Source organism: Pelodiscus sinensis, chromosome 8, assembly GCF_052426305.1.
Source record: "Pelodiscus sinensis isolate ZL-2025 chromosome 8, ASM5242630v1, whole genome shotgun sequence".
Taxonomy (NCBI): domain Eukaryota; kingdom Metazoa; phylum Chordata; order Testudines; family Trionychidae; genus Pelodiscus; species Pelodiscus sinensis.
In genome coordinates this window covers 21,656,195-21,670,398 of record NC_143059.1, presented here as the reverse complement: position 1 = coordinate 21,670,398, position 14,204 = coordinate 21,656,195, and the positions used below count along the sequence as shown (strand labels likewise).

Here is a 14,204-nt window from a genome sequence, read left to right as displayed (position 1 = left end):
CCACCGCTTCTCCTTTATCCACAAGATTCGTTATCCTATCAAAGACAGCTATCAGATTGGTTTGACATGATTTATTCTTTACAAATCCATACTGGCTGTTCCCTATCACCTTGCCACCTTCCAAGTGTTTACAGATGATTTCCTTAATTACTTGCTCCATTATCTTCCCTGGCATAGAAGTTAAACTAACTGGTCTGTAGTTTCCGGGGTTGTTCTTATTTCCCTTTTTATAAATGGGCACTATATTTGCCCTTTCCAGTCTTCTAGAATCTCTGCTGTCTCCTATGATTTTCCAAAGATGATACCTAGAGGCTCAGATACCTCCTCTATGAGCTCCTTGAGTATTCTAGGATGCATTTCATCAGGCCCTGGTGACTTGCAGGCATCTAACTTTTCTAGGTGATTTTTAACTTGTTCTTTTTTTATTTTATCTTCTAAACCTCCCCCCTTCTCACTAGCATTCTCTATGTTAGGCATTCCTTCAGACTTCTCGGTTACCCCTCATTCCACGAGGAGTAACGGTAGTTCAGACTAGGAAGCCTAGTCCGAACTACCTAGTTCGTGCCGCGTGTAGCTGCGCGGCATGGGGTTCGAACGAGCAGAGATTTTAAAATGGCGGCGCCCAGTTTATGCATATGAAGCCCGGGAAATTCAAATCGCGGGCTTCATTTGCAAGTGCGGTATGCCTACATTACCCTCCTAGTTCGAACTAGGAGGGTAGTGTAGACATACCTGTAGCTAGTTTGAGCTCATTTTGTGCCTTTGCCTTTCTAATCTTGCCCCTGCATTCCTGTGTTGTTTGCCTATATTCATTGTTTGTAATTTGTCCTGATTTCCATTTTTTATATGACTCCTTTTTTATTTTTAGATCATGCATGATCTCGTGGTTAAGCCAAGGCGGGGTTTTTTTCATATTTTCTATCTTTCCAATGCAGCGGAATAGCTTGCTTTTGGGCCCTTAACAATGTCCCTTTGAAAAACTGCCAACTCCCCTCAGTTGTTTTTCCCCTCAGTCTTATATGAGATCGGGGGTAGAAATGTGGGCACAGATGACTGTAGTGGAGAGGGGTTGGGGTGCCAGAGGGAGGCTCTCTCTCTACCGATGTGATTCCTGACCAGCCACCCAGAACATTTCTCAGGCAGCTTCCCTGCCTGTCCCACCTCTGCACAGGCTTTAGGGGCCATGTGCATCTGTGAATAGGAGCGTGAGGGGAGAGGAGAGTGGTGCTTCCCACGCTGCCTGTACTTCAAACAGGCAGCTCCCTTTGGCCAGAAACTGCTAGGGGTGGGGCCAGCCTTTCCCCAGTCCCCCCCAGCTCTCAGCCAAGAAATGCAAACGGCCCAGCATCCACTTTTCTCAGCAGTGTGTAGGGGTGGGGCAAGCAAGGAGTCTGCTTGAGGCTCCCTGCTGTGTCCACGAGCCGGCTCCGTTGGCTTGGCGGGCCAGATGCAGCCTGCGTGCCCTGTTTTGCCCAGCCCTGCTTTTGATAATATATTTTCTTTTGCTGCTTCTGGCCGGCTTCTATTCCCAGTCTCCTAAGGATGTGGGGGCATTTGTACATTTAAAGCCTCTTGTTAGATGATCCTCTCCACTCTTGAGGGCCCTAATCTGGGAACCTGTTTGAGTCCGCTCTTTTGTCAGTAGAATGCATGATCCTTCCAGATCATTTCACATTCAAATGAAAACAGTTACAGTTATCTTGGTGAGGTGCTTCATGCCACTCGCAAGTCTGTGTAACCTGAGAGTAAATGGAACTCATACAATCCCTTTGAGGTCATTTTAAAGGACAGTGAAGTATTAGGGTTACACAATATTAGGGAGGACAGAAAGATTGTTGATCTTATTTATGTTGTTCTGTTTATTTATATATGAATTAATTTTGTACCCCATGGATGGTTGCTTAAAGTGCAGAATATAACCATTTTGAGTAGCCGTTATGTAATTTAAATAGATGAAATCTTTCCTACTTTGAGATAGAATCAAGGCGATCTCAGCCTAAGACAATTCAAAATGCAAATCAGCAGGCTTGTTAAGCTGCTTTCCAGGTGGCTTGAGCGCAGCACAACTGTTATAAACCCATTAGGCCATCTTATTCTTATATTAATTGTATGGATTTCAGAACTCACTGTCATGTCAGAGACCTGGAGGAAAATTTTAAATGGATTTGAAGTTAATCTCCAAAGTAAAGTACTAAAAAGAATGACCCCCCTCCAGCGCCTGGAAAGATTGTGGTCCTTTTTTGCTGAAACAGGAATAAAAGTGTTGATTGTAACTCACCTAAGAATTGTTGGTTGGAAACATGTTCAGAAATGCTGAGGAAATGCCCGTTGAAGATCACTTAAGTCTTGCTGACTCTGAGATTTCATGGTGCCTATAAAGAGTTAACGGGTTGCACACAGAGGTTGTCCTTTTTCCTTCAGTTGTTCAAATCATAGGAAAATCTGAAGAATGTAGGAACAAAGAAGGGCATTGGCATGTACACACACAAATTAAAAACAATGGAAAGGGGAGCAAAAATTGCTCTAATTTTCTGAAGGGGTCATTGCTCCCCAAATGCCCTGGAGCTATATGTATCATATTTTCCTGCCCACTTTGTAATGCCTGTGTTGTCCACTGTGTGTGAGATCTAATAAACCTTCTGTCCAGAATGACTTTGCCTTGGGGCTTTGGTTTTAGTCATCTGTGTTCATATTTGAAAGAAAGGGAAAACATTCCCAGCTGGCTGTAAGGAGTTGCCTTAGACATGCCTATCCAGCTGCCTGAAAGCTTGCACCATGCCCCCACTTTTCCCCTGCTCCACAGCATTGCAGCATGTGAGGCCATCTCCTACTCCCACTGCAGTCAGTGGAGGTTTTGCCATTAACTTCAACATGGGCAGCAGCACAACTATTCTCACCCATCAACCTGAATGCAGCAGGTCATTGATATTCACAATGTTATGTGGGGTTAGTGGATTACCAATTGTATGTAGGAGAACATATTGTTTTAGAGCACCATAGACAATATTTATACAGTATGTTTTTCTCTTTCAGAATGGTTTCACACCGTTGTACATGGCAGCCCAAGAAAACCACCTGGAAGTTGTTAAGTTTCTTCTTGACAATGGTGCAAGTCAAAGTCTTGCTACTGAGGTAAAAGATTGCTTCAGATGTACAAAGTTTAGTATATGTCAGGGTTATCCAGCTTTTACAGACTGAGTTTTCTGTCAGTCCTTCACAGACAGAATTGCAATCTAATAAAATGCTCCCTCTAGAAATATTATTAATGACTTTTGATCTATTGACTTTTTCCTGGAGCCTCTCACCCCTTTAGGGAGGAGGAAGGAGGCTGAAACTCCCTCCCTTCCCGGAATCATCCAAGGACATTGCTGATCGAGTCTCCATTGTCAAAGAGTGAGGGGAAAGTGCATAGTTTGCTGCATTCCTCGCTTTGCCTGGCAAGTGCAGGGAGCAGATGAACCTGGACCTGCACCAGCCAGGGAACATGCGCCCCTCCCCCGGCTGTGCTGCAGGCACTGCAGTGGTCATGAAGAGGTGCTTCTTACCTGGCCCAAACCTGTTGTGGTGAGGGAGGGCTGGAGTAATCCTCTCACCCCAGAGCAGCCTGCATACTGAACCGCTCATCCACAGCCTAACCCCTAAAGCAATGATTTAAACTAAGCGTGTACATTTTCATTTTATTTTCCAAAAACTAATTGAGCTAAGGACCCGAGCATTGCTGGATAAATATTCTAGTATGTCTATACAATTATACATATGTATTCCTTTCTAGATGTTATTTATCAGCTTGTTTTCTTGACTTTATTATTGGAGTGTAATTTAAAATTTTCCCCACATCTATTTGATTATATAGTATGATCTGTTTCCATCCCTGGAGAAGTTGTTAGAATTATAATCCTAGCACTTGTGTATGTTTTTATCTTTTTTTTTATTAAGGTTTTAAGATGTCAATTTAAGGTTATTTATATTGTTAAATTATCACCACATAACAAATATTAATCACAAATAAATCATTTAAACTTTTTTCTCTTTATCTTAAAATAAATGGTGAAAAGACAACTGTTTTGTTGTTATGCTAAAATATATCTCCTATGTCCAGACCAGGTAGTACATAGACAGACAGTTACTTGCAAGTGTAATTTGTGGGTGACGTCATCAAATGTAACATGGTGGAAAGGCCCATTCTTCTCTGTGGCTACATCTACACTACAAGGTTTTTTCTTTAGGGAAAGAAAATGCATTGCTACAGGACATAATTAATCTTTACAACTCAACATAATTTTAGTTTTTATTATTGTATACAATTTGCTGTTGATTCTTTTAGTAACTTTTCTGGTTGTTCTTTCAAGCCTAATGCAGTTATTTGTTTCTTCCTTTATGTTTGTGTATGGCTAGTCCTAAATCACAGATTAACTGAAACATCAATTGTGTAACTTATTTAGAAATTGGGAGTATCTACACAGCAGTTAATTTGGAATAGCGCACTCTTCCTCCGACTTTCCTTACTCTTCATACAATGAGGGTTACAGGAGTTGAAATAAGAAGTCCTCCACCTTGACAGTATTTTGAAATTATTTTGAAATACCTGCCTGCTGTGTAGATGTGGACTAAGTTATTTCAAAATAATGATGCTGTGTAGCCCCTTAGCGTGCACTCCACATAATAATGCCTTACATGGTTATTACCTCTGATTCTGTTTTTTTTTTCTTCTGGCAGTCTTTGAATATCTTATGAGTGTCATCCTGATTTGTTTACAGGATGGTTTCACTCCTTTGGCAGTAGCCTTGCAACAAGGCCATGACCAGGTGGTTTCACTCTTGCTTGAAAATGATACCAAGGGAAAAGTACGTCTTCCAGCTCTCCACATTGCTGCCCGCAAGGATGACACAAAGGCTGCTGCTCTGTTGCTGCAAAATGACCATAATGCAGATGTGGAGTCAAAGGTTAGTTGTAAAAAGAAATAGGCAGAAACATGCCTCCAAACTACGTATAAGTAGTTGATGCCAGGTGATGAGTTCCTTTAATAATGTGTTTGCCTCAAGGAATCACATTTATCTCCTTCTGTTTCACATTATAAATTATACTGTTTCATTGGTTCTTTTTTCTCCTCTGTTTAAATTAATGGTTGATATCTTGTATAGAATCATGTAAATAGAAAATAAACAAGGAAAATGCTATTCAAATGACTGGTTGTATTTGAAACGAAGGCTAGTATTTGTAGTGCAATTGAGAGCATGTAATTAGTAAAATAGACATATGATGAAAGTTGTAGGTAACTCTATTACTTAAAAACCTCTTATAAAAGTGTAACAACATGAAAATAGATGATCATTCAGCTTCCATCTGGTCTAGCTTCCTTTCTGTGCCTATTGTGTTTTCATCATAGCTTCCCTGCCATACAGCTACCATGAAGCTTTTTGCATCCATGTCACTAGTGGTCAACTAACCGTTCATTTTTTCCCCTCTTTGCTTCCCAATGTGTTAATCTAGATGGTGGTGAATAGAACAACAGAGGTATATATAAATATATATATATATATATATATATATATGCATCATCACTCTTTCATAACTTAGTGCTGCTGCATCATTTCTTTCTCCTGCTCTCTGCATTGCCTTTTGTAGGATAGAGACCCGCTTTAGATTAAACAAAGTAGCATGTGCTAGAGAAGACTGTCATTTAGTTACCAGGGCTTTCTGCAGCTGAAACTAGGGTTTAAAAATAAGAGTAAGCATTCTTTGGAACTAATTACCATAATAAGAGAGTCATATTGTGTCAAATAAAGGTTTCTGAACTTCTAATCTTGTAGATGTTGATCATCTGTGTGAAGAGCTGCAGACAACCCTGTCACATTGTGCATCCAGGACTGATTCTTTAGGCTTCTGCATGACACTTACCCTTGATGGTGTCAGCAAATAAAATCAGTGTGTACTAAATCTTCAAAACTCTCAAAGAGCGGTTATAACAGCTAGCATGGCTAAAAAGCTTGCTAACAGTATAGAAACACATCTAGTTCCTGTAAGGTTTCATACTTTTGGGAACTGATTGAATTGCTGCATGTTTTAGCTTTTTTTTAAAAAGTAGCAAAACTACTTAAATGTGTTTAAAAAAAAAAAGCCTTGATGAAGTGATATTATCATTTTCTAATTAGGATGATAACTTGTGGTTTCTTAACATAACCAGTGTGATTGCACACAGTGGGAGAGTGATCTTTGTAGTACTAACCCTTGGAAAAAAAGCCACATTCATAATTTAAAATGGTCTTTGATGTTTTAATTAGCCTCTGCTTTAAATTTATAAACTCTTCTTTAGCAAATATCATCAACTGACTTGTATCTGAACTTCTGCAAAGAAGCACTAAGGAAAAATTAACTTGTAAGGCTGAAATAATACAGATAACAAGCAGATATTTCTAGTTAGAAACTAATTTCTCTTCTTAAAAGGATACTTCTTTATTCAAATATCTTTTGATGTTTATCTGGAATCACTAAAAGACTTTTCCTAGTCCTGTTCTTGTAGCATAATCATGTGATTTTTTTTCCTTTTCCTTAAGTAATATGATTTCATGTTGCTTGCCCAGTGAGTGAATATTAGGATAGAATGGAATATTGACTTACATATTCTGCTTGCTAGTTTTTCTCAGTGTTCTCAGACAAATATTGCAGGAATAAGGAGCCATTATAAAACTTAATTGAATTTCTTTTTTTTCCACCAGAGTGGTTTTACTCCTCTCCACATAGCGGCTCACTATGGAAACATTAATGTAGCTACATTGCTGTTAAACCGGGGTGCTGCTGTGGACTTCACTGCAAGGGTAAGAGCATAATCTCACGCAACTGTTTGTACACGCAACTGTTTGAAACATTTCCATGCATTCCATTCCACTCATGCATTATTTTTACTAAGGTTGTAGACTCTATAAACCAACTGTTGTAAAATAATCATTAGTCTCAGTATTTGTGTTGGAAAGACAGGAGGTATGGTAAGAAAAAACCCTGGATTAACCAGGACATTTTCAGTGATCCTTAATGGAACAAATAATTAAGGAATTCATTTGTAAACATCTGGAAGATAATAAGGTGATGGGTAACAGCCAGCATGGATCTGTAAAGAACAAATCATGTCAAACCAATCTGATAGCTTTCTTTCATAGGATAACAAGTCTTCTGTATAAGAGGGAAGAAGTGGATATGGTATACCTAGACTTTAGTAAAGCATTGGATACGGTCTCGCATGACCTTCTTATCAATAAACAAGGGAAATACAACCTAAATGGGGCTACGATAAGGTGGGTGCATAACGAGTGGGGTAGATAATGGCATAGAGAATATGCTTATTAAGTTTGCAGAAGATACCAAGCTGGGTGGAGTTGCAAGTATTTTGGAGCATAAGGCTATAATTCAAAACAATCTGGACAAACTGGAGAAATGGTCTGAGGTAAATAGGATGAAGTTTAATAAAGACAAATGAAAAGTGCTCCAATTAGGAAGGAACAATCAGTTTCACACATACAGACTGGGAAGTGATTGTCTAGGAAGGAGTACGGCAGAAAGGGATTTAGGCGTTAAAGTGGACCACAAGCTGAATGTGAGTCAGCAGTGTGATGCATTGCAAAAAAAGCAAACACGATTCTGAGATGCATTAACAGGAGTGTTGTGGGCAAGACATGAGAAGTCATTCTTCTGCTCTACTCTGCTCTGATTAGCCCTCAGCTGGAGTATCATGTCCAGTCCTGGGCACCACATTTCAAGAAAGATATGGAAAAATTGGAGAAGATCCAGAGAAGAGCCACGAAAATTATTAAAGATCTAGATAACATGAGATATGAGGGAAGACTGAAAGAATTGGGCTTGTTTAGTTTAGAAAAGAGAAGACTGACAGGGGAAATGATCGTAGTTTTCACATACCTAAAAGAGTATTAGAAGGAGGAGGGAGAAAAATTGTTCTCCTTGACCTCTGATGACAAGAAGCAAAATGCAGGACAATGTAGCACTTTAAAGACTAACAAGATGGTTTATTAGATGATGAGCTTTCGTGGGCCAGACCCACTTCCTCAGATCAAATAGTGGAAGAAAGTAGTCACAACCATATATACCAAAGGATACAATTTAAAAAATGAACAAATATGAAAAGGACAAATCACATTGCAGAACAGAAGGGGGATGCGGGGGGGTGGGAAGGGGGAGGAAGGAAGGTAAGTGTCTGTGAATTGCTGATATTAAAGTTAGGGAGAGTGGGATGTTTGTGAGTTAATGGTATTACAGGTGATAATTGGGGAAACTGTCTTGGTAATGGGTGAGATAGTTCAAATTCTTGTTAAGTCTTTGTTGGCAAGTGTCGAATTTTAACATGAATGACAGTTCAGAGGATTCCCTTTCAAGTGCAGATGTAAAAGGTCTTTGTAGCAGAATGCAGGTGATGACAAGAAGTAATGGTCTTACGTTGCAGCAAGGGAGGTTTAGGTTGGACATTAGGAACAACTTCCTAACTGTCAGGGTGGTTAAACACTGGAACAATTTGCCTAGGGAGGTTGTGGAATCACCATCGCTGGAGATAGTTTAGAATAGGTTAGATAAATGTCTATTGGGGATGATTTAGATAGTGCTTGATCCTGCCATTAGAGTAGTGGACTGAGTTTGATGATCTCTCGAGATCCCTTCCAGTTCTAGAATTCTATGATTTTATGATCTGAAAAGCAAAAATGTGTTATACAAAACATGGAAACTTTGTCAAATTATGACCTAACAAGACAGTTATGTAGGGCCAAAATTAGAAAGACCAAAGCATAAACAATGTGAAACTAGCTAAGAACATAAAAGCACACAAGAAAACATTTTATAACTGTATTATAAGCAAGAGGAAGAGTGAGGACAGTTTAAGCACAATACTCAGTTAAGAAGGAAAAACAGTAACAGAAAACGCAGCAATAGCCAAAGTATTTTTGTTTCAGTTTTCACCAGAAAAGCAGTGATTGACTATAAGGATGTTAAGAGGCGGGTAATTGAGTAATCATGTACTCAATACATTTGTACTGAGGACACGATTAGTTCATAAGGGGCCCCGCTGTGGCTCTGCAGTTTAAAAGCAGCAGGAGCTGGTCGTGCAGGCAGCCTGGCTCCTACTACATTTAAACAGCTGAGCTGCAGTGGGGTATGTCCAGGACCTGGTGCACTCACGCTGGGTCCCAGACCACTGCTGCTCTGCCTTTTAAATGTAAGAAGAGCCATCTGGCTCTTGCTACATTTAAAAGGCAGAGCTGTAGCGTGGGTGGCATGCAGGGCCCAAGGCGATCCAGAGGAGTAAGTAGGGGCTCAGCACAGGGCAGCAGCAGGAGTTCCCCCTCACCATGACGGTGAGAGCCGGAGCAACCTTACAGACAGCTCTAATCTGCCGCCCTTCTGAAACTCTCCACACCAACATTCCACCCAGTGTTGGACTACAAGCCCCCAGGGCCTGTATCCCCAATGATGTCGCTGGTTGCTGAGCATTGTGCTTTTGTTCTCACCCACAACCACTTCAGATTTGCGGATGACTTATACCTTCAAGTCAGAGGCACTGACACGAGTACCCACATGGCCCACATTTTATGGCGGACTTAGAACAATGCTTCCTCAGCTCCCGTCCTCGTATGTCCTTCCTCTACTTGCAGTACTTTGATGACATGTTCATCATCTGGGCCAATGGGAAGGAGACCCATGAAGAATTATATCAGGATTTCAACAATTTCTACCTTTCCATCCATCTCAGCCTGGACATGTCTACACAAGAGATCCACTTTCTGGACACTACAGTACAAATAAGTGATGGTCACATAAATACCACTCAGTACCAGAAAACTACTGGCCATTATATTTACTTACACACCTCCAGCTTCATCCAGAACAGATCACATGATCTATTGTCTATAGCCAAGTTTTAAGATACAGCCACATTTGTTCCATTTCCTCAGACAGAGAAAAACACCTACAGGATCTCTAACAGGGATTCTTAAAATTACAATACTTGGAGAAGTGAAAAAAACAGATTGATACAGCCAGGCAGATACCTAAAAGTCACCTACTACAGGACAGACCCAACATTTAGTTTCAGAGAAACTACATGAATTATTTGCTTCAGTCTTCATGGCAGAGAATGTTCGGGAGATTTCAAAACCTGAGACATTCTTTTTAGGTGACAAATCTGAGGAATTGTCCCAGATTGAGGTGTTCTTAGAGGAGGTTTTGGAACAAATTGATAAACTTAATAGTAATAAGTCACCGAGACCAGATGGTATTCACCCAAGAGTTCCGCAATTTCATATTAGAGTTCTTTCAGAACTATTAACTGTGGTTTGTAACATAACCTTTAAATCAGCTTCAGTACCTAATAACTGGAGGATAGCTAGTGTGACGCCAATATTTAAAAAGGGCTCTAGAGGTGATCCTGGCAATTATAGAACGGTAAGTCTAATGTCAGTACTGGATAAATTAGTTGAAACTATAGTAAAGAATAGAATTGTCAGATACATAGATGAACATAATTTGTTGGGGGGAAAGTCAACAGAAGTTTATGTAAAGTGAAATCATCCCTTACTAATCTACTCGGCTATGTCTATACTGCAATCCTCTTTTGCAAGAGGAAATGCAAATGGAGCGCTCATTTGCATATGGAGCACTCATTTGCATTTCCTCCTCAGATCCCTTTTGTGCAAGAGGTTTTTGCATAAAAAAGTGCTGTGTAGACAGCGCTTTTTTGCACAAAAAACCCCTTTTGCCCAAGATCCGTTCTTCCTCATTTTTTTGTGTAAAAACCTCTTGTGTAAAAGGGATCTGAGGAGAAAATGCAAATGAGACCGGTCCATATGCAAATGAGCTCCCATTTGCATTTCCTCTTGCGGAAGAGTAGTGCAGTATAGACGTAGCCCTAAGGCTCTTTGAGGAGGTTAACAAGCATGTGCACAAGGGGGATCCAGTGGATATAGTGTATTAGATTTCCTGAAAGCCTTTGACAAGGTCCCTCACCATGTAAAGAAAGTTGTCATGGGATAAGAGGGAAGGTCCTCTCATGGATTGATAACCAGTTAAAAGACAGGAAACAAAGGGTAGGAATAAACGGTCAGTTTTCAGAATCGAGAGAGGTAACTAGTGATCCTTTAAGGGTCCTTTCTGGGAACCATCCTATGCAACAAATTTATAAATGATGTGGAGAAAGGGGTAAAAAGTGAGGTGGCAAAATTTGCAGATGATACTAAACTGCTCAAGATAATCAAGGCTAAAGCAGACTGTGAAGAGCTCAAAAGGATCTCACAAAATTAAGCAATTGGGCAACAAAATGGCAAATGAATTTTAATGTTGCTAAATGCAAAGTAATGCACATTGGAAAAATTATGGAAACTAATTTAGCTATTATGATGAGAGAGAGAGATATCTTAGAGTCATTGTGGATAGTTCCCTGAAAACATCTAGAGGTGCAGCAGCAGTCAAAAAAAGCAAACAGAATGTTAGGCATCATTTAAAAAGGGATTGACACTAAAACATAGAATATCTTACTACCTCTGTATACATCCATGGTATGCTCACATGTGGTCACCTCATTTCATGACCACTACATTTACAAGAATTAACTTCTGACCTAAGAAATTTAAAACTGTCATGAATCTTAGTCTCAAATACTTGATAGGTGCTAATTAAAGGGGCAAAGGAAGGAGGGGCCTGGGGTCGACCTTGTCTCACTTCAGAAACTAAGGGAGGGATTAATGTTATTAATCAGTCTCATGCAAGGCCTGTTATTTTAAAATAATCATAGGATCATATGCCTCAGCAACTCAGTTTTGGATTAGAGACACTGATCAAGGAGCAGATCAAAAGTAGTAAGAAAAAAACTCTTCAGTCTTCTGAAGTTCCCAGTTCTACCTCATCAAATGTTGTCAGGGGCCCAAAAGCAGGTGGGATATTCACTTAACTGGGATATCTGTCTGGAAGAACAATGAGGCTGGTTGTAGAACTGTTCTGGCATTTTAGAACCTCTGGGTACATCTAGACTACATGCCTCTGTCGTCAGAGGCATGTAGATAGGCTACCAGACATAGTAAAATGAAGCGGCGATTTAAATAATCGCAGCTTCATTTAAATTTACATGGCTGCCGCGCTGAGCCGACAAACAGCTGATCAGCTGTTTGTCCGCTCAGCGTGCTAGTCTGGACGCTCCCCTGCCGACATCAAAGCCCTTTGTCGGCAGCCCCATTATTCCGTGGGATGAGGTTTACCGGGGCTGCTGACAAAGGGCTTTGATGTCGGCAGGGGAGCGTCCAGACTAGCACGCTGAGCAGACAAACAGCTGATCAGCTGTTTGTTGGCTCAGCGCGGCAGACATGTAAATTTAAATGAAGCTGCAATTATCTTCATTTCCCTTTTCTGAATACACAAATCTACATGCCTCCGTCGACGGAGGCATGTAGTTTAGACGTACCCTAACTGTACAGAGGGCTCCTGGTATCATCCTGAAAGCAAACAGATCAAGAGCCCGAGATGTTCCCCTTTTCCAGAATATTGCATTCACTAGGAAAGTTTCAAGTGCCACTGATATTTGTGCTGATGATTGAAATTCAGGTAATGTAAAAGATCGGGGTTTCTCCCTGACAAGTAAATGACTAAAAGTGAAAGATCTGTTGAACTATGAAGCAGCTCCAAAGTTAACTTGCCATGGCTATATCGGGTATAGTGGGGTCCATGCAACTTAGGCTATGTCTAGACTGCATGTAGATGAGGGTTGTAGGCAAAGGGAAATGAAGCGGCCTACAACCCTCATCTACATGGCTCCGTCGATGGAGCCATTTAGTCTAGACACAGCCTTACTGAGTGGCAGACTAGTGACTGATGCATTCTACATGGAGTGGAGTGATGTGTACTTTTAACTGATTCCTCTACATCCTCGAGTCACCAGAAAGGTGAAGCAGAGATTCATAGGCACACATAGGCTCCCCAGTTTTTGATATTTACACCAGTCAGTCAGGTCATCAGATCATGATTCTTCTTTCTATCATCCATGGACTTTGTATGTTAGAAGCAGGCTCAATCTTCATCCAATTCCAAAACTTCTACCCCCTAGCAAACTCAGTCCTGGTACCCTCTTATGCCTTGTCTACGCTAAGAGATAAGGTTGCATTTATTAAGGTTTTATTTTAGCACCCAGTTCTGTAAAGTCGAAAGTGCATGTCCCCACTGTGCACAAGAACTTGAAATAGTGCGCCCCAGGAGGGTGGCTACTGTTGACTTTGACAGCAGTGCATTGTGGGTAGCTATCCCACAGTTCCTACCACTCCTTTGCATTCTGGTTTATGCTTCTGGGTATATGTCAGCATCCCTTAAAGCACTAATTTCTTCCCTCTTCCCCTTCTTGAAAGTAACTGCAAACAGTCTTTTCACACCCTTTTTTCCCTGGTTGTCTGTGCAGCTGTCATAGTAAGCATGAAACCTAACATGCAACCCATTCAGCAGCAAAGTACTCTGGCAATCATAGTGACCATCTTGTGCCTTCTGCTCCTGAAGCAAGTTTGCTTGGAGTAAAGAAAGACTGCTACAAGTAGATGATTTGTACTAAACTAGAAAGTCTTTGTCATATGGGCCAGCAGCAGAGGAATATATATTATATATTTCTCAATTCCTTGTATTCTGGTCCGTTTGCTGTCTTAAGAAAGTGAGGACATGCTCTGTTACTATTAACATTCACCTTCCATCTGGAGCACTTTGTCATTCTCTAGATCAATGAGTTTGTTCCATGGGGAATGCTACTCTTGACATGATATTCCTCATAGATCATCCATAATTATAATCTAGGAGGGTGAGTGAAATACAGCTATGGATAGCCCATCCTTCCTTTCTAGGCTTCCTGTAGTGTCAAGTCATGTTGAGCCATCATCCTAAATTCCTCCCTGATGTACTCTCTGAAGTAGTTTTGTCATAATTAGTGTATCAGCCTCCCTGACTTCTTCCTGGAACATTAGCCTTTAGAAGAGAAAAGTAGGGTGCATGAGGGGATATAAATAAGATGCCCTGAGTCACAAGTCTCCTAGGTTGTTTGTAGCATTTCGGAGACAAGTCTGTCGTGGAGCCAGTCTCTATTTAGGAATTGTGTAAATGGATTAAACTCTGTATTCAGTCCTGTTGTGGCCAAGAAAGTGAGCCCATCCTGCTAGGTCTATGGTAGCTTTCCTTATGTGATCGAG

At 40.7% G+C, this 14,204-nt stretch overlaps 1 protein-coding gene across 31 annotated transcripts in view; it reads left to right on the top strand.

The window, feature by feature from the left end:
- ANK3 (ankyrin 3) overlaps positions 1 to 14,204 on the top strand; it is a 639,900-nt gene that overhangs the window by 411,278 nt on the left and 214,418 nt on the right. For 24 of the 31 annotated variants that reach the window (XM_089780093.1, XM_089780092.1, XM_089780089.1 and 21 more), the window contains exons 5-8: positions 3,034 to 3,132; positions 4,758 to 4,943; positions 5,491 to 5,514; positions 6,717 to 6,815. In XM_089780093.1, the coding sequence (XP_089636219.1) occupies positions 3,034 to 3,132; positions 4,758 to 4,943; positions 5,491 to 5,514; positions 6,717 to 6,815 (408 nt within the window). The remainder of the gene's footprint in view (positions 1 to 3,033; positions 3,133 to 4,757; positions 4,944 to 5,490; positions 5,515 to 6,716; positions 6,816 to 14,204) is intronic. The other 7 variants (XM_089780086.1, XM_089780077.1, XM_089780106.1 and 4 more) reach the window with 1 other exon arrangement.